General features: G+C 34.5%; 1 protein-coding gene across 23 annotated transcripts in view; it reads right to left on the reverse strand.

Moving 5' to 3' along the window:
• The window catches only part of Hk (Hyperkinetic), a 489,203-nt gene that overhangs the window by 103,377 nt on the left and 363,363 nt on the right, over positions 1-22,463 (reverse strand). For 2 of the 23 annotated variants that reach the window (XR_010850474.1, XM_067088604.1), the window contains exon 1: positions 17,809-17,884. The exons of the other annotated variants lie outside the window; for them this stretch is intronic. Coding sequence is in view for 1 of the 2 variants with exons in the window: in XM_067088604.1 (XP_066944705.1) it covers positions 17,809-17,813 (5 nt within the window). In the remaining variant the exon portion in view is untranslated. Of the gene's footprint in view, positions 1-17,808; positions 17,885-22,463 lie in introns of those variants that run through there. 23 annotated transcript variants of the gene reach the window in all.

Consider the following 22,463-nt stretch of genomic DNA (forward strand, 5'->3'; position numbering starts at 1 on the left):
AATTAACCGTAGATATGATAATAATGGTCTCATTCGCACAATCGCCTTGACGACTAAGTAGCTTTGCCTTCTCAAGGTTTTTATATAAGAAGAACCGCACTGCGACTCTGTCCCCCCACCCCCTAGCTTCTTCCCCACTAATCCCACCCTCAAGACACAGAGACCAAATCCCCCCCTCTTCCCCCATCACCCACCTTCCCGTACTCCGTAACCAAGCCCAGGAGAATACTAGATGGTGGGGTCACCTCGGGGATTCCCCCCCCCTTCCCCCACCACCGCCAAACACCCACCACCCAACCTAACCTCCCCCTCCCCGCCATTCCCCCACCCATAATCCACAGCCCCAAGACACCCCCAGACAGCCTAACTATACGCGTTTTTAGGTATTAATTTTTTTAAAGGGAATATCTTTATTAAAATGTATATTTATTAATGTTTTTGTTATTAATCTTTTTTATCTTTTTAAGGGAATATCTTTAATATACATATTTCTTAATGTTTTTATTAACTTTTTTATATCTGCATTGAAATTCTGCGATTCGTGATCTTGATCCATTTACGAATATGAACTTTTTTTTTTTGACAGCGTTTATGTTTTTCATTCGGGGAAATTGAAGATTTATCATTTTTGCAAATTACAACCTTCACTTTTTCGCTGAAAAATTTAATTTTACATCACAATTTCTTTGAAGTTTTTAATCTTTTTAATTTATCTTTGTTTTTTGTGTTTAATTTCCAGTCATGATTTCCTAGAAGCTTTCTATGCACAATTAGCTTTTAATTAGCCTCAATCATATATATATATATATATATATATATATATATATATATATATATATATATATATATATATATAGAGATAGAGAGAGAGAGAGAGAGAGAGAGAGAGAGAGAGAGAGAGAACGTTAAAATTCATTAGTAGTTTTACGACTGTGATAATGATATATAAATACTTCGTTGCTTGCACCTAATAAGCGGCTTCTCTATGTATACAACTGTGTACAGAGGATGAATACACAGATATACACCTACACAGGAAGGAATAAGGACAAATATCTTGATGGATGAAAGACAACACATACATAAATATGAAATCACACTTATGATAGATTTACTTTATTCTCTCTCTCTCTCTCTCTCTCTCTCTCTAGTACGTATTTATATATACTTCTCTCTCTTACACACATCCACACACACACACACAATCACCACCAATCGTTTTTGCAAGAAATCTCAATCTCTCTCTCTCAGTCTTGCAGTCTCAGCTTCCCGTGGGTTGATTATGAAAATCATTTCGTTTGCCAAAATTTAGATTTATTATTAATATTACCATTATTATCATTACCGTAGTTGCTACGGCGACGGATATTACTCTTATGCTGCTCTAACTATAATAATAATAATAATAATAATAATAATAATAATAATAATAATAATAATAATAATAATAATTATTTAAGGATAAGGAAAAACCAAGGTCATATTCGGAAAAAGGGTCATCCCAAGGTCACCAGATTTACGATTAATTAAAATACCTTCAACGCGTCCATGGAATGACGAGAGAGAGAGAGAGAGAGAGAGAGAGAGAGAGAGAGAGAGAGAGAGAGAGAGAGAGAGAGAGAGAGAGGTGGTTCACCAAAAGTGCAGTGGACGGTAGGAAATTATAAATCTGCAGTATACTGAGAGAGAGAGAGAGAGAGAGAGAGAGAGAGAGAGAGAGAGAGAGAGCTGCAATATGTCAGGAGAGAGAGAGACAATGTGTTGGACAAGAAACCACTGAAAGATACAGATAAAAATAAACCCGCAATATGTCACGAGAAGAGAGAGAGAGAGAGAGAGAGAGAGAGAGAGAGAGAGAGAGAGAGAGAGAGAGAGAGAGAGAGCACGCCACGAAAATGTCATAACACGGAAGACGATAAGGGCAGTACGAAAGAATATGGAGAATAAAAACCGTGGAATCACGCTAAGGGGGAGAAAGACAAAGAGAAGAAGAAGAAGAAGAAGAAGATAAAAAGAAAAGAAAAAGAAAGACTTTACAGAAAGGGTTGTGTGAGGTCAAGGTGAAGTGGTTTCCAGCAGGGGTCATAAGCATATGATGACCCTTTTTAGGTCATCTTTATAATTGTTCTCAATTTTAGACCCCGGGATGTGAGATTTTTTTTAGTGTAAATTTCACCTTGTTTTGCTCTGTCAAATACTTTTCTACTTGGTTAAAAGGACGCTCTGTCTGTTAGAATGCTCAGTCAAATATTCTTCTGCTTGGTTAAAAGGACGCTCTGTCTGTTAGAATGCTCAGTCAAATATTTCTCTACTTGGTTAAAAGGACGCTCTGTCTGTTAGAATGCTCAGTCAAATATTTCTCTACTTGGTTAAAAGGACGCTCTGTCTGTTAGAATGCTCTGTCAAATATTTTTCTACTTGGTTAAAAGGACGCTCTGTCTGTTAGAATGCTCAGTCAAATATTTTCTACTTGGTTAAAAGGACGCTCTGTCTGTTTGTTAGAATGCTCTGTCAAATATTTTTCTGCTTGGTTAAAAGGACGGTCTGTTTGTTAGAATGCTCTGTCAAATATTTTTCTGCTTGGTTAAAAGGACGGTCTGTTTGTTAGAATGCTCTGTCAAATATTTTCTACTTGGTCAAAAGGAGGTTATGTCTGTCTGTCAAAATAATGCAAAAACCACCCAACAGATATCGAAGAAATTAGGCATTGATACTAATCATGTGACCCCCTCCTGATGAATACATTTGGGAGGGTGTTGATGAGAGGTAGATAATAACTTTTTTTTTTTTGCCTGACAAACCAGGAAAACCTTCACAACCAACCACCAAAACTGTATCAACTACAGGAAGTTACCTATAGAGCGCTTCACCAAAATTTGATCGGAATCAGCTCGGCTCTTGTCAAGATATTCGAATGAAACTCTCAAACATCTTGACATGAGTGAAAGCAAATATGAACTTGAACAATCACATGGTTCTCTGAGTAATCCTCACCAACAGGCGAGTTTCAAGTTGATAATCATTTACTATAAAGACACAATGTATACATACACACACATTATATATATATATATATATATATATATATATATATATATATATATATATATATATATATATATATATATATATATATATATATATATATATATATATATATATATATATATTTATATATTATATATATATATTTCTTTTAATGAGCACCAAATTAGCCCTTATATAAATAAGAGAGCAATTTCTTTTTTATACAATAATACAACCATATCTCTTTCACAAACCCAGTCTATTATGCCCTCTGCCCCTCTTACTGAAAAAAAACCATAAATTTGCCTTTAATAAATAAATGAATAATATTTCCCTCTAATTCAGCTTTCTTTAATTAATGAAAATCAAAACGCTTAGTTTCCGACCATAAATGACGTCATTATTTTTCCCCCTCATCATCAATGACGCAACATTCACTCGCTCTTATTGATGACGTCATTGCCTGCGTAATGACGTCATCATTCATTCATCCACTCCGAAATAGTAACTGGCACTTTTTCATATGACAGTCATTAATTTCCTCCGGCGATTAAAACACAGTTAATTCAATTCTTTCCTTCGGCGTGAGCGTAATCATTTATCTAGACCCTGTAATTACATGTGATTACGATGGACTTCTTCCGGTCTTTACCCATTACACGCGTAATGGCTGCCCCTAATGTCCTCCGTAATATAATAAATAAAGCAATTAATACAAAGCAATTCTCTCTCTCTCTCTCTCTCTCTCTCTCTTTCAATTTCGGATAATGGTTATCGACTCACTCGTTTGCGAGGTCTGCGGAGCAAGGGCTATTGTTGGCATAAGGCCAGCCTGATCCTCGACAAAAACATCGTCTATCTGGGGTGGGTAACTGGTTTTGTTCTGTCCTCAGTGTTCGTTTAAACGGCAGACAGGTATGCTTCCCGTTTACTATGCTACTATTTCATTTACTTTTAATTCAATGTCTCCTCCTCTCAGTACTCTGACTAGTAAATAAAAGAAATAAATAAAAGAGATTAACAAAAGACAAAAAAATGAAACGATAAAATAACATAAAAATTAACAAAAGCTGAAAAAATGAAATGATAAAATAATAAAAAGGAGAAATTAACAAAAGCTGCAAAAATGAAATGATAAAATTATAAATGAGATAAAAATTTACAGAAGCTGAGAAAATGAAGTGATGACATTACAAGAAATAAAAGAAAAATAACAGACTCTGCGAAAATGGAATGATGGCACCATAATAAATAAAAGGAAAAATTAACAGAACCTGCAAAAATGTAATATAAAAACAGAAGAAAAATTAGCAAAATCTGCAAAAAAAAAAATATAATTATAAAAGAAAAATTAACAAATATTAAATATAACAATAAATAACAGAAAAATTAACAAAAGCTGCAAAGATGAACGATGACATAATAATTAGAGAAAAATTAACAAAATCTGCAAAAAAAAAAAAAGTGATGATTATTTGCAAACGGTAAAAATAAAAACCCAGACTTCACAAAAACAAAAAACCGGGGACACTGAATGGAACATTTTCCAGAACCCCAAACCCAAACGTGGGGGTGGGGATGGGGGTTGAGAAAGAGGGGGGTGTGGGGAAGGGATGTTTCCATCAACGTGTCTGGTATAATGTCCCATCTAATTATGCTCTGCACACTAAACACAAAACCCATTAACGAGGGTAATTAGGCGAGCTAATTACGTCATTCAGTCATCCTTCACTCGATTACCTTAGCAAGGAATTCTCGGGATCAAAGCTGTCTCTCATTCTCTCTCTCTCTTTCTCTCTTTCGCCAGGGAGGTACTGAGGCGTCTGCGATGCTGTTGGGAAACTTGTTTCCAGTCTGGGAGGGTATCACCATTAGGAAACAGCTTTACTGTTTCTCAGCCAGTTTTAAGGATGAGGTTGCTAGCCCCACGACTTTTTTTTTTTTTTTTTTTCCTGAAGGTGCTGGTATCCATTTGTAGGTGATACGGGCGGTAATCGATGGGCTAGGAATGAGCCTAGTACCTAGCAAAATTGGGTCAAGTGCTGTAACGTGCAGATACGAACACACTATATATATATATATATATATATATATATATATATATATATATATATATATATATATATATATATATATATATATATATACATGAGAGAGAGAGAGAGAGAGAGAGAGAGAGAGGAAAATAATTTTTTATAAATCAAGCAAAATTCTTTGACGCAATAAAATCTCCCTTTTACCCTTCATTTTTCAGCCATTATAAATTCCCTCTTTAAAAACGTAGGAGAAAAACCTTTGATTTTAAAATGAAAGTAAAAGGATTGATATTTATTCTAAATGAAAGAAAAAACTTATATTGAAGGCATTTTTAACAAAGGGTCCCCTTACTTTCCCACATGGGCCCAATCTCATTTGACAAATGCAAACAAAAATAAGATACTGTTCACCAAAATGTTCCGGAGAGAGGCAAAGGATAAGTAATAAATATATATATATATATATATATATATATATATATATATATATATATATATATATATATATATATATGTATGTATATATATATATATATATATATATATATATATATATATATATATATACATATATATTATATATATTTTATATATATATATATATATATATATATATATATATATATATATATATATATATATATATATAGAGAGAGAGAGAGAGAGAGAGAGAGAGAGAGAGAGAAAGGAGGGGCAAGCATAGCCCTGAAAGTGCCAAAACCTTGGCACTAGTGCCAGGCGTTGGAGTGAGTGTTACACTCTACTTGGCACTCGTAAGATACAGCACAAGTTTTTCTCGCAAATGCTGCCGATCTGTGAGAGAGAGAGTGTGTGAGAGAGAGAGAGAGAGAGAGAGAGAGAGAGAGAGAGAGAGAGAGAGAGAGAGAGAGAACGGCCAGGATTAAGCAGTAACAAAGATCGCTTTTGGGGGAGTTCAATGTTCCGTCTGCCTCGGATAAAAATGTAAATCGGAAGACGTGCTCTAGGTTCTTTTTAAAACCCTGTAGTGTTTACACGAGCTATTCTTAACACGGGTGATTAATAATATACCTCTGTGGCGTTCGCCTATATTTTACCAGCCAAGGACACTTTGCCCGTTTCATATGAATGTCTGCTAATTTTGTTTATAAATGGGACATTTTTCCTTGTACAAAACATCATAGGACATTTTGTAGTTTCCTAATCCCTAAACACAATAAGGCAGTTTTCCTCAGGTCGAGGACATAAATGGCATATTAGTTTTTCACTTATGTCCTCAAGGCAACGTCATTTTTATTATAAGTTCCAAACTTAAGCAAACAATGTTCCCTACCAAAAGGATATCACATATTGGGAAGTTTTTTCCTAGCGTCCTATATATAACAGGATAAGAATCCTTACGTGGTTCAAATAAAAGAAAGACATTAATTTACTTCATTCTTACCCAGAGGAATAAATATTTACACCCCAAACAAAATAGTAATGACAAAAAGGTGTCGCAATTATTTTCCATTATCATTAAAACACGTTCCCAAATCTCTCTCTTTCTCCGCCGTCCGAGTCCTTTCTCCGCGAAATGGACAAAGGATACAAATTATTCAAAAATATGAAGAAAGGATTCCACGTCTTTGTTTCACACATCAAAGAGGTTTCGAATCCCCTGTCTCATATGCGAAAAAGTATTATGGTCCAAAGTCTCGTACAATAAATCTGAATGTTTTTTAATGGAAAGATAATTGTTTGGAGCCTTTGCAAAATAAAAATAAAAATGAAAATACAAAAATAAAAAAACTGGACACATAATATTACTTTAACACCAAACTCACTTGAGAAAAAAGGATATAAACCACTTATTTACAAATGAAAATTACCTTTAAATCCTTTACCATATCTCTGAAGTATCCCAATCATGTTTTACCTATCAGCCTGTAGTTTCGAAACCTGCCCACCTACCTACCTTCCTATCTCTCCTCTGTCTACCTTAATTAAACGATGGGATCTCAATCAGGACTACAAAGGAAACTATTCACGGACAGAGCGTGGATCCTCTTAATTAGTGACCTAATCGACGCCGCTGTATCTGAAGTGAGACGGGGCAAAGTATTGACAGAGACGGAGAACTGAGCGAGTTTAATTGAGTATGCATGTATGTATGTATGTATATATATATAATACATATAAAAATATATATTGTGTGTGTATATATATATACATAGTTTCTAATTCGCTTTGGGTTCATCTCAAGTCTATTGGAAATTTGCTCTCTCTCTCTCTCTCTCTCTCTGTATAAATGTATATATACATAAATATACATACATAATACACACATGTATAAATTCATTTGTAACTAAATATATATACAAATATTTATACATATATATTTATATATATATATATGTAAATATATATATTTATAAATATACATACATATACATATAAAAATCAAAACCCACACACACACACACAATAATGAGGGACATCAGAAGACCCTCCCCTCCCCTCCCCAATAAAAATAAAGACAAGAAAAACGTTCCCTTGTCAGATGATTAAACCGAAAGCAACACCGGACCAGTTGACAGGAAAAAAAAAAATAAATAAAAAGTTTTCCGCTGCATTATGGAAAAGTTCAATAAGTCGATGGAGGCACCAAGATGGAAAATTCGCTCGAATGGAATTGTTTGAGAGAGAGAGAGAGAGAGAGAGAGAGAGAGAGAGAGAGAGAGAGAGAGAGAGAGAGAGAGAGAGAGAGAGAGAGAGAGAGATTTCTTCACTAAATGAAACAGAAGGTTGGAGATAACTAAAAAAAAAAAGATTAATTTGAAAAACTGGGAAGAATGCAAACCAGTAAATGGGAACAACAAAAGAGAGAGAGAGAGAGAGAGAGAGAGAGAGAGAGAGAGAGAGAGACTCTCCATTAAATGAAACAGAAGGCTGGAGATAACTCAAAAAGATTAATTGAGAAACTGGGTAGAACGCAAACCAGTCAATGGGAATATATATATATATATATATATATATATATATATATACATATATATATATATATATGTATATATATATATTATATATATATATATATATATATATATATATATATATATATATATATATATATATATATATATATATATATATAGAGAGAGAGAGAGAGAGAGAGAGAGAGAGAGAGAGAGATAATGATTAAACTTTCTCCATTCAGTTAAAAAAGAGAATGAAAAATTATCTTTCTCAATGAATGAGATGAAAAGACATTAATTTCTAGAGAGAGAGAGAGAGAGAGAGAGAGAGAGAGAGAGAGAGAGAGAGAGAGAGAGAGAGAGAGAGAGTACGTCTCTGAGCCATTAAATGATACGTCTTTTCAAATTTGTTAAGGAGAAACTGGTCACCCTGTAAGGAGTATACAGTTCACTGATTGCTTCTTCCCTTCTACTACCAAGCTTTGGGATTCTATTCCCACTTCTGTGTTCTCTTACATATAATTTTCTCTCCTTTCAAAAGCATATCTGACGCTTCCTTTGTTCTTATTTACTACTTTTTAGTTTTCTGTACGAGAAAACTATTGTGCCGACTTTGTCTGTCCGTCCGTACTTTTTCTGTCCGCCCTCAGATCTTAAAAACTACTGGGGCTAAAGGGCTGCAAATTGGTATGTTGATCATCCACCCTCCAGTCATCAAACATACCGAATTGCTGCCCTCTATCCTTAGTGGTTTTTATTTTATTTAAGGTTAAAGTTAGCAGTGATCGTCCTTCTGGCAACAACATACGCCAGGCCACCACCGGACCGTGGTTAAAGTTTCACGGGCCGTGGCTCATACAACATCATACCGATACCACCGAAAGATAGATCTATTTCCGGTGGCCTTGATTCTACGGTGTAGCGGCTGTACAGAAAACACGATTGCGCCGAGGAAACTTCGGCGCATGTTTTACTCATTTTTCATCTCCTTCGGGCCTGGGCTAGATCTGGGCCCTACGCTGCTACCACCCTTAGATCTCGAAAAGCCCCGTTTTTGGCTTTCAGAGATAATGGCGCACTTGCGCCATTAGAGCGTCATTTGTTTTTTGGCAGACACCACGGCATAAAGTTGCTCATTTTAAACTCATTAAAACATAATCCATCTCGCGGAGAACACCAAAAAACATCATTATTCTCCCACCAAAGAGTCATTAAAACATAATCAATTCTTGCAATTGGTCATCAGAGAAAAATTATGCCAAAAAAATTACCTCGTAACGATAGGAATAAATTTTTCATTTTTTTTTAAATTTCGAAATTATCACCTCATAATTATAGGGATATATATATATTTTTAGAAATTAGCATGACTAGACATCACAACATGAGTACAACCGAATGAAAATATACAATATTCGATCCAGATTATCACAACCCAATGCAAAGTTCGATGAAAATTAATTGTGAAAAAATATCACGAATTTCAAGTTGTGAAATACTGACAGACATACTTACAATGGTAACAAAAAGGTAAGCAACTCCCTTTTAAAACCACACAAGAAAATGCAACATACACACATACTGAACGTACTGTATATGCCATTAACAACACATCAAGAGAGAGAGAGAGAGAGAGAGAGAGAGAGAGAGAGAGAGAGAGAGAGAGAGAGAGAGAGAGAGAGAGACTAATTCTCTATGCAAGAAAAATAAAAGATAATGATTAAACTTTCGTTCAGGGGAAAAAAAAAGCGGATGAAAAATTCTCTTTTTACAATGAATGAGATTAGAAGACATTCGTTTTCGTGAGAGAGAGAGAGAGAGAGAGAGAGAGAGAGAGAGAGAGAGAGAGAGAGAGAGAGAGAGAGAGAGAGAGAGAGAGGTTGGTACTGGTGCTGTAATTCAAGGATGAGTGACCTGACCTGAACTGAGCTCCCTTCCCCAATAAAGCTGAAACTGCGTTTACTTATTTATGTTTACGCTTGTTTACTTGTGCGTGTTTACGTCCAAGATTTACTCAGCATGCAATAAAGGAGGGGGCGGGAATGTGGGGAGGGTGGAGGGGAAGGGGGGGGGGTTTCTGGCCCCTTATCCGTCATCACCCATTACGAGTTCCTTCCCGAGCCCCCATTCACGACTTTAAGAGGAAAGAAAACCCATTAAGTTAATGGGTTAAGGCGATTTCACGGGTGGTCAATTTACTCCATTCTCCCCCCAACCCTATAAACCCTCCCCCACCTTCCCTTCCCCTACCAATCCCTTCCCCGACCAGAGCAAAGATGGGTCCTCTCCTCCCTAAATTCCGACCCGAGGTGTCGTTAGTGGAAAGACTGTTCCCGGATATTGCCCGGCTTGGAGTTAAAGCCGAATAGATTTTTTTCCTTATGTCGATTATAATCTTCCAAAATAAAAGATATTTTTCAAATTGAATTATAATAATGGATAATAATTATTGTTGTGATAATTCCTAAAAATTAATATTCGTCTGATATACAACTTTCCTTATTAAACTCAAGTAATGGAGTATTCTACATGAAAAAATTTTTTGATAAATTATAGTTGAAAATATAACTGCAATTATGAAAAGCCGACGGGAGGGGAAATTCAAGACCATTCTGTGGCCCTGTTCTAGATGAAGAAAAAATGATAAAGATAGAAAGAGTGGGACACAGTGAACTACCGAGGGTCGTTTGAGGTTAATTTTAAATATAGGTCACGGTTAATTTTATATACAGGTCATGAGGTTCATTTCATTTATAGGTCATGAGGTTCATTTATATATAGGTCATGAGGTTCATTTATATATAGGTCATGAGGTTGATGTCATATATAGGTCACTTAAGGTTAAATTCATATATAGGTCACTTGAGGTTAATTTCATATACAGGTCACCTGAGTTTAATTTCATACATAGGTCACTTGACGTTAATTTCATATATAGGTCACCTGAGGTTAATTTCATAAATGTCACATAAGATTAATTTTATATATAGGTCATTTGAGGTCAATTTCGTATATAGGTCACTTGAGATTAATTTCATATATAGGCAACTTGAGGTTAATTTCATAAATAGGTCACATAAGATTAATTACATACATAGGTCACTCAAGGTTAATTATACATATAGGTCACTAGAGGTTAATTACATATATAGGTCACTTGGGGTTAATTTCACATATAGGTCACTTAAGAATTTCACATAGGTCACTTGAGGTTAATTTCATATATATAAGTCATATAAGGTTAATATCATATATAGGTCACATAAGATTAATTACTTATACAGGTCACTTGAGGTTAATTTCATATATATAGGTCACATAAGGTTAATAAGTCACATAAGGTTAATGACATATATATATGACACTTGAGGTCAATTTCATAAACAAGGGGCTGAAACTTCCCTTGAGCAGAGATCAGATAAACAAACGAGTCCAACTGTCTAAAATTTATTCATATCCGCAACATCAATTATAACAAAACTTTTCCCCTCATTAAATAACTCACTTATCTGGCTCGGGACGAACTCCAGAATATCACGTCCGTTAAAATATGGTTTCAACATTTGAAAAGTTTGTTGTAGAAATTCGTCAGTTTCAACTCGCTCGATGCTGACTATTTTAATTTGGAATGTAAATCATTTATAGAAAATTTTAAAAAGATTGTAAAAATTTCCCTTCCATTACCATAATGAAAATATATATATATATATATATATATATATATATATATATATATATATATATATATATATATATATATATATATGTTTGATTTTAAATCACAAAAAATTAAAAACGTGATGATAATACGAACAAAAGTTACAGTCACGAAAGAAAACTGAAAACTGAAACAATGGAGATTCTAAGTACTTTCGTCTTATTACCAAGACATGGTCACAGCAACTAATGATATACAGAGACAAGGGCCTATAAATATGGTGGGTAGATGTCCTAAGGGAATACAAAAAGGTTGGGAGGTCAAAGAACAATCAACAGACTACCATCGAAATCTACTTATTGGTAATCCTATTCATCCTATCTTTCAATTCCTTCTGAAACGTATGTAATATATATATATATATATATATATATATATATATATATATATATATATATATATATATATATATATATATATATATATATTATATACACAAACTGTATATCTAAGTTCCTCACTGATATAATTCTCATTCAAGTTACAGACAGCTCCGGAATGAATGATCCTAAATTTAATCTGTTTCCGGTCCTACGAAATGACTCAAGTTGTTCATTTCAAGTTCACATAGCTTTGTTTCATTCTGCCTTTCGTAACAATGAATCCTTTTCCCGCGAAGTTAAGAGATCTACCGAAGTCTTCAAAGAGATTGCTGAGTCATATGCAGTTAAGGATGCTATTCACTTCGGTAATAGAATTTGAGAGGGAGGAGAGAGAGAGAGGGGGAGGGGAGAAGAGAGAGAGAGAGAGAGAGAGAGATTCAGGCAGACAGATCGAGGGAGAGAAAGAGAGCTTGAGAGAGAGAGAGAGAGAGAGAGAGAGAGAGAGAGAGAGAGAGAGAGAGAGAGAGAGAGATTCAGGCAGAGACAGATCGAGGGAGAGAAAGAGGGAGATTGAAGGAGAGAGCGAAAGAAGGAGCTTGAGGGAGAGAGCGAAAGAAGGAGCTTGAGGGAGAGAGCGAAAGAAGGAGCTTGAGGGAGAGAGAAAAAGAGGGAGAGACAGATTGAGAGAGAGAAAGAGGTAAATAAGAGGTTTCACGATTTTGACTCTTGAACTTTTGAAGGTTGGAAGAGCAGTGGATGAGTTTCCAATCATAACTAGATTCGGCAATAAGTGTCACTTGTGATGTAACTGCATTGTATCATTCCTTATCTATTTTATCTAATGATCAAAACGCCATTAGAAGAAACTAAGAAGAATTTAAAAAAATTATTTTCGAGTCATACAGGGGCAGTTTAAACAATTAAATATATATATATATATATATATATATATATATATATATATATATATATATATATATATATATATATATATATATATATATATATATATATATATATATACAGTATATATTATATACATAATTATAATTCCCCTTGGGTATAAGTTATTTCTGAGGTATAATGAACGGGATATTAAACCACAAATATTTGTGGCTTAATATTTGCGAAAATAAAAAATGTCACGGCGTATTTGACAAATATATACATATATTATATATATTTTATATCTATGATACATACACAAACATACACAGCCATATATATTGCGAAAATAAAAATGTCCTGCGACATATTATATACATATATATATATATATATATATATATATATATATATATATATATATATATATATATATATATTTGTATTTATGATACATACACAAACACACACAAACACATATATACACACACACACACCACGCTTTCACCGACCAAAGCACCGAATCAAGCAGACATAATGACTTCCAAACATACGCTGTAAACCTTCACAAAAATCAGATACGACTGGAAAAAAAAAAAAAAACAAATTAGGAGAAACACAAAGTGCCTCTATTAGCCCTCTGCCGAAAACAATGGACGCCCCTTTCGTATCTCTTCAGCAAACAATGGTCCTCTAAAACTCCAGACAAACAACGGAACAAACAAAACAAAGAAATAAACGCCCCAGAGCAAAAAAGACATAGAAGAAGAACTAAGGAGGGTAATAATGCTTTCTCTTTCGCGTCGGGGAGAAGAAGAAGTTGTAGAGGATATTAATACAGAGATGATCAGTGGAACTGAGAAAATACGAATGAATGGATAAATTGCAATTATTCTGGAAATCAAAATTGTTTTTTGATTGTAAATCATCTTAACATAAAAATTATCAATGGAATTGAAGAAATACAAATGAATGGATAAACTGCAATTATTCTGGAAATCAAATCTGCATTTTGTGAATGTAAATGATCTTAATAAAAAAATTATCAATGGAATTGAAGAAATACAAATGAATGGATAAACAGAAATTTTTCTGGAACTCAAAACTGTTTTGTGATTGTTAAATGATCGAAGAAATACTAATGAATGAATAAAAATTCTTGATGATCAATGGAATTGAAGAAATACAAATGAATGGATAAACAGAAATTATTCTGGAAATCAAAACTGTATTCCGATTGTAATTGATCTTAATATAAAAATTATCAATGGGATTGAAGAAATACTAATGAATGAATAAACTGGAATTCTTGAAATCAAAATTCTATTCTGATCAATGGAATTGAAGATATACAAATGAATGGATATACAGAAATTATTCTTGAAATCAAAACTGTATTCCGATTGTAAATAATAACACTGAAAGGAACAATGGAAATGAGGAAATACAATTAAAATGACGAACTCAAAATTATTCTTGAAAGAAAAGCTGCATTCTGAATTCAAATACTCGTATAATAACATCGATGAAAAAGACAATATACAAATACATAACTCGTAATTATTCTTGAAATCAAAATTGTATTCTGATTGAACACAGCCGAAATAAAGGTAAAATGAAATTATTCTTGAAACCAACAAAAGTATCAATGAAAATGATAAAATACAAATAAATAATATTATTCTTAATTATCCTCGACACAAAAACTGTGTTCTGCTCGTAAATAATCGTAATAAAAGTATCAACGAAAATGAGAAACATAAATTAATGGCTACCTCGAAATGATTCTTGAAACAAAACAAGTAAAAAATGCGGCGAAGTTTCTTCGGCGCAATCGAGTTTCCTGTACAGCGTATAATGCTGCATGAAACTTTCAGCCACAGCCCGTGAAAATTTCAGCAACAGCCCGGTGGTGGCCTGTGTTGTTGGACCTATAGCGGTGCCAGACGCACGATCATGGCTAACTTTAACCTTAAATGAAATAAAAACTACTGAGGCTAGAGGGCTGCAATTTGGTATGTTTGATGATTGGAGGGTGGGTGATTAACATACCAATTTTCAGCCCACTAGCCTCAGTAGTTTTTAAGATCTGAGGGCGGGCAGAAAAAGTGCGGACAGAAAAAGTGCGGACAGGAAAAAGTGCGGACAGAAAGAACACTAAAACTATATTCTGATTGTAAATAATAATTTTGGTAATAAGAATATCAGTGGAAATGAGAAAATACAAATGACTCGAAATTATTCTTGAAATCAAAACTATTTTGTTTGTAACTAACCGTAATAAAAGCATCGATGGAAATGAGAGAATACAATTAAACAACAGGAAATTATTCTTGAAACCAAAACTTGTCATCTGATTTCAAAATTCGACTCAAAGCTAGAGAGAGAGAGAGAGAGAGAGAGAGAGAGAGAGAGAGAGAGAGAGAGAGAGAGAGAGAATCTCGACCAAAAACTGAGTCATCCATTGCCGTCTATTTCTCTCCACGTTCATCAATAAATGTTGACTGAAAAGATTTTTCAAAGATCTTTTTTTTTTTATATTCTGCTTTTCTCTCTCTCTCTCTCTCTCTCTCTCTCTCTCTCTCTCTCTCTCTCGTGGACCGTGATGCAAATGGAGAGACCAGAGGTGGGGAGGGGTGGGAGGGGTGGTCCATTATCAGTCTCGGTCCCAATTAACACCTCCCCCTCCCCGCAACCCCACCCCCTCGGTGCTCGCTCGCCGGCCATCGCGATCGGTATCTTTCGCCTGATCGTTACTGGGCTGGTAATCTATTAATGTCGTCGACGTGAGCCGTTTCACGGAATAATTTCTTCATTGGAGGTGAATTTATTGTATATGAGTTTTCCCTAAAAATAAATACATTTTAAAAAATAGGCACCGAATCGAGTCGAAGCGTGGTGACGAAGTAGTGGCCTGACGGGTGTTACGAGGTAGAGCAATTCTCCACTGAGTTCTACGGGACGACGTTCCTTTTAAAAATCTATTTAAATTTCTATTTCTCATACTTTACATGACTAGGAATTCTACCTGGGTCTATTGGACATCATTTATATTAATTTAAAACACAAATGCATTTACTATGCACTGACGTGTACTTTTGACCTTCACGCAAAATTTGGAATTCTCTTCTTGCCTCCGTTTTTCTCGAATCTCATAACACCTCTTTCTTGCTGTCTTCTATTCTGGGATGAAAGAGGCGTCTGGTTGCCGATCTCGTCAGCTAAATCAACGATTTGATTGCGTAACGTCAGCCAAATGAAACTGGGCGACAATATTGCGTAGAGTTTAACATAGCAACACTTGGTACCTGATTTATTATATGGCAAAGACCATTCTCTCTCTCTCTCTCTCTCTCTCTCTCTCTCTCTCTTCTCTCTCTCAAGGTGATTTATCTTATTTCTGGTGGACTATTTACTCTCTCTCTCTCTCTCTTCTCTCTCTCTCTCCAGGTGATTTATTTTCTATTTTCTCGAATTATTTCCTTTCTATAAACAAACTACCCAGTCTCTCTCTCTCTCTCTCTCTCAAATGTTTCTACACTGAACAATGACTTCAGGTCCACCAGTTCATTAAGCTTTATGTTATAATGCTTCTCTTTCTCTCTTCATAAAAAGTCAAATTTTTGAATACATGAATGTCGAGTATCTTAAACCAACTGACCTTGAAATGAGTCTAGCATTGTTACCTAAGGATAGTTATGATTCTCGTAACTAATTTTTTATCGCTTAATCTTCTTCTTTATTTTAGTAATTCTGTTCTTAGCAAGTCTTCTGGGATGAGGTTGTTAGCCCCAAGCCTTCTTCGTTATCATAATTGCGACCCACGGCAATCGGCTAACTACCATGCCCCTAAATCAGTGGCCCAGGCTAACAGAGGAACAAAGCGATTCAACAAAATTGGCCTAGGCTGTTCTGACTCGCTCAGGAATCGAACCCACGTGACATTTCGATGGAGGAAGTGTATGTCCTACCCACTGGACCACGAGTATTGAAAATGAACAAACATTCTTTAGAAATCGGCTCAAAAGGACATTACAAATAACATTAATTGAAAACAGAAGAGAAATTACAGAATAACATTAAAAATTATTCTTTCCCTTTAAGTGCTGTTTTACTGTCTTTATTCTACACCACATAAAATTAACATTAATATCATATATATATATATATATATATATATATATATATATATATATATATATATATATATATACATGCACCACTAGCAGAATATAGCAATTGCTTCTGTGCTGAGTGAATATATACGTACGTGGAAATAAATGAAACAAGGAACTGAACAACAACGATTTAAAAATGTACCAACAACAACAGTGTACAAGACAGTAATTACGTAAACTAGTTCCAGAATCATTTCACGTTTATAATAATTAAAGTAAAGTAATAATATATATATATATATATATATATATATATATATATATATATATATATATATATATAATATTTCATCATGAATATTATTAAAAATTCCAACATAACTAACACTAACATCAACGTTTATAATAATAATAATAATAATAATAATAATAATAATAATAATAATAATAATAATAATAATAATAATAATAATAATAATAATAACGAATGTTATCATTATTAAAAATCCCATCAAGACTAACAACACTACCAGAACCCAAATCATAACTACAAACAACCATAACAACAACAACAATAATACTATTATGATTAACAACACCACCATTATCACCATCAAGGATATTATCATTAACTCCACCATGACTAACAACACTAACAACACCCAATTACGAATAATAACCACAATAACAACACTGTTATGATTATCACCAACACTATCACCACCACCAATCCCCCACCAACAAACAATGGCACCAACAATTCACCTCATCTCTGCATTTGAGTAATATATATAGCACACTCGATGGGAAAGCGTTCACCAGTGCCACAACCATGTAAACTACTGGCTGGCACCTCGAAATTTGGCACCTTGGCCCTCTATCTACCCACCTGTACTACTATATGCCCATGATGACCCCGCCCCCTTCCCCCTTCCCCTATCACCATCACCTGCATCCACTCCTGCTATAATTTTGCAGGGCAAGTGGTCCTTCTCCCCCTCCTCTCTCTCTCTCTCTCTCTCTCTCTCTCTCTCTCTCTCTCTCTCTCTCGTGTGAGATGCCCGTTTGAGGGTATGGTGGCTTATCTGTGACGTTGTCTCTCTCTCTCTCTCTCTCTCTCTCTCTCTCTCTCTCTCTCTCAGACAGGTACTACGTATCTCTATCTTTAAATGCAAGTGTTTTTTGTCTTTCCTTGAGATAACTGCGATAAATTCAATACCTGTGGTACCCTTGAGGAGAGAATTATTTATGAAAACTGTAAACTGCAAACAATAAAGAGAAAAGAACCTCTCGCACACCAGCTGTGGGCCGCCAATGCCTCCTAGATGTAAACACGAAGATAAGATAATAAATAAATCTTTTCCTACATCTCGCCTTACTTCTTCTAGCCCGGGCCCAAAGAAAATCCCAAAAGAGACCTCGCTCTTCACCAGACACCTCTGGGGCCCCCACTGTAGGCCACACCATGAACCACTGTTAGAAGAAACTTGGATCTACTCTACTGCCCTGAAGTGGAAGACTGCAGTGTCTGCAAAAATACAAAACTGAGAAAAATGGTATAAACTTCAGTTTTCCCTTGCCTTACTACTGATTTTGCAGATACTGCAAATGGGACCCCTTAAATACTCGTGGAAAGCATTGAAGAATCATTCTGAAGCTGCAGTAACTTGAGTATTAGTGTTTCACGAACCCAGTAGGTGGCATATCTCAATTTCGAAAATTTTGCAGATACTGCAGTTTTCCATTTTAGGGCAGTGTACACATCGAAGCCTTCAAGCAAATTTCGTCACCTCGGGTTCAGCAGTTCTAGAGAGCAAGATTTTTCAGAGACCCACCCGAATTTTACTCTTCTAAGTTATCTAGCCTCGGAGAGGTGAGTGGACTCTTCGCCTCCAACTGGAAATAGGTAAAAAATGCGCCGAAGTTTCCTCGGCGCAATCGAGTTTTCTGTACAGCGTATAATGCTGTATGAGCCGCGGCCCATTAAACTTTCAGCCAAGGCCAGGTGGTGGCCTGTCCTATAGCGATGCAAGGAGCACGGTCATGGCTAACTTTAACCTTAAATAAAATAAAAGCTATTCAGGAGGCTAGAGGGCTGCAATTTGGTATGTTTGATGTCTGGAGCGTGGATGATCAACATACGAATTGCAGCCCTCTAGCCTCAGTAGTTTTGAAGATCTGAGGGCGGACAGAAGAAGTGCGGACGGAAAAAAGTGCGGACGGACAGACAAATAGCCACCTCAATAGTTTTCTTTTACAGAAAACTAAAACTTGAATCACCTAACTCAGAAGGTGGTCGGTGTCACGTTTGATTAAAACCGATCCATTTGTTTTGGAGAAGTCGAAAATGTGGGAAGTTTACAACTGACACCCACAAGTTTACACTGACAGACAGACAGTCACCTAAAAACTCCGTCGGAGAAACTTTGATCTGAGAAGACAAAACACGGGGGAGAGGCTTGAAAGAAGAAAGGTTATAAGAGTCAGGGAAAACAGGAGGAGGAAGAAAATCCCGGTAGAAGGACAGAAACCTTCACTAAATCATGAAATCCGAAAGAGTTCCAAATCGAAGTTAGAAAGACTTACAATATCTTACCTAAGTCAAGCTGAACCTCTTCCCTAAACTTCAAAAACACTTTAAAATGATTTCTGATTTTATTATTATTATTATTATTATTATTTATTTATTATTATTATTATATTATTATTAAATTTCTTCATTATTATTATTATTTTATGTAAAGTAATGTATGTGATAAAATAACTCAGAGTTTCAACCTGCTCAGCTCCCTTATATAGTAAAGGCTCGAAAGCTCCTGGAATTTATTTTATCATTTGTAAATACATTACTTTACAAAATGTGGATTTAAAAAAGTAATTATTTTATTCTGTGATTAAACTAATATAGTTTACTATAAAATAGTATTTTACACAGTAACATAGTTTACTATATAGCCTAATTGTGATTTTTATTACACATTGTTTTTCACGAGACTGGGACTTTCTTAACATTTATTATTATTATTATTATTATTATTATTATTATTATTATTATTACTCAAAAGATTGAAACCTATTCATATGGAACAAGCCCACCACAGGGGCCACTGACATGAAATTCTTGAAGCTTCCAAAGAATATTAAGGCGTTAATTACGAAGAAGCAAGAGGAATTAAATGGAAATAAAAAAAAGAAAAAAAGAAATTAATAAATAGATAAAAACGTATTGAAATGCAAGGAGAACAATATTAGGCTAGCGATGCACTGCGCCCCCTCGCTTGAATTTCTGTAGCTCCAACGACACGACATCCCCTGTAGGGAAGCTGGTTAATAGGAAGGAAGATTCCGAAACTGTCAGAACAGAGTCCTGTCCTCTCGGGAATGTTTACCCTGACCACCTAAACAAATGTAAACACGGACGTTAAGACTGTAAACAACGGGATAAATTTTACGTTAGTTTTACATGTTCATCGTCAATCTTCCCCTGATTATCGTTATTATTTTTTTCTGTTTGCTATACCCCTTTCCTCCTTGGGAGGGGTTGGTTCCAATCTGCTTTTAGCAAGCTTTTTTTTTTGGGGGGGATGCTCTTCTCCCCACACGGGCTGCGATCAACAGCAGTCGGCTTTCTGCCAAGCTCATATCTAATTCACTAGCGAGGTAATATTATTATTATTATTATTATTATTATTATTATTATTATTATTATTATTATTATTATTATTATTATCATTATTATTATTATTATTATTATTATTATTATTAACGAAGCAGAACCTCTTTCAAACAGCCATCCTTTTCAACAAGTATAACTATTATTATTATTATTATTATTATTATTATTATTATTATTATTATTATTATTATTATTATTAAGGAAGCAGAACCTCTTTCAATCAGCCATCTTTTTCAACAAGTATTATTATTATTATTATTATTATTATTATTATTATTATTATTATTATTATTATTATTATTATATTCTAGTTCTTTACTTATTCCTATCTTCTCATTTCATCTTCTTCTACCGCCTGTACCTAAAACCACGCATCGTTCCCAAGGCATAATTTCCGAATGGAACCTCATTAATTTTTGGCGAGTATTTCCCCACGGAAGACCTGGAGCTACTCAGCATTGGCTTCCGGTAAACAGGAACGGGAATAAAGTTCCCAGATTAAAAATAAAATTTTCCATTTGTTTCTGCAACGTTCTCTGTCGTGAATTTCCCGTCCCTTGTATTCCTTAAGTAACTTTCCTAGAAAAATGGATAAGTATGTAAGCGCCAACTTTTACTAGCAATTTGAAGTTAATTTTTCTTTTCTAATTACTGATCTTTTTCTTCAATATTTCTTCTTTCTACGGAATATCATATTCTTTGAAGTTGAATTTCAAGCTTTAATAATAATAATGAATAATATATTTTTTAATAAATAATTGAATTTTTCAAGGTAATGGCCCTATGGTGGGCTTGTTCCATATGAATAGGGTTCATATTCTGAATAATAATAATAATAATAATAGTAATAATAATAATAATAATAATAATAATAATAATAATAATAATAATAAATATTATTATTATTATTATTATTATTATTATTTGAATTATTATTATTATTAATTATTACCCTTTGGTGAAGCTTGTTCCATATGAATAGGGTTCATATTCTGAATAATAATAATAATAATAATAATAATAATAATAATAATAATAATAATAATAATAATAATAAATAATAATATTATTATTATTATTATAATTAATTATTCTTTGAAGCTTGAATTTCAAGTCAATGGCCCTTTGTTGCGCTTGTTCTAAAACTTCACGCTCTGAATAATAATACTGACATCTAACCTAACATATCCAACATCAAAACTTAAAATTTATTGACACCAAATCTCACAAACATCACCGCAAAGACAAAGCTTCCTCGTACAAAAACCGCGAGCAAACTTAGGAGTGAAATGCCACAAACAAAGAAACAAATAAAACAAGAAGGGCGAAAACGCATCGCCCTTCCGAAGGCCATAACCCAAACAATGATCTCTCCCCCGAATTCTTCCGGCGCTATTGTGCACGTGTTTGCTCTTATTAATCAAATAACAGAGGGAATCGTAAGAGACGAAGAGGGAGAGAGAAAAAAAAAACACGCAAACATCGTCATCCTGACTAATTAAATGTTTGCTTCCAAAGTTTTTTTTTTCGTTGAGAGAGAGAGAGAGAGAGAGAGAGAGAGAGAGAGAGAGAGAGAGAGAGAGAGAGTTATATTTTTCAAGACAGACATATTAACGATTGAGATGAATATACAAAAGCAGAGAGAGAGAGAGAGAGAGAGAGAGAGAGAGAGAGAGAGAGAGAGAGAGAGAGAGAGAGAATCACGCTTATCGAAGCTTTGGTCTGACAATCATTTACCTCATCC

The sequence above is a fragment of the Macrobrachium rosenbergii genome, chromosome 45 (genome assembly GCF_040412425.1).
Source record: "Macrobrachium rosenbergii isolate ZJJX-2024 chromosome 45, ASM4041242v1, whole genome shotgun sequence".
Lineage (NCBI taxonomy): Eukaryota > Metazoa > Arthropoda > Malacostraca > Decapoda > Palaemonidae > Macrobrachium > Macrobrachium rosenbergii.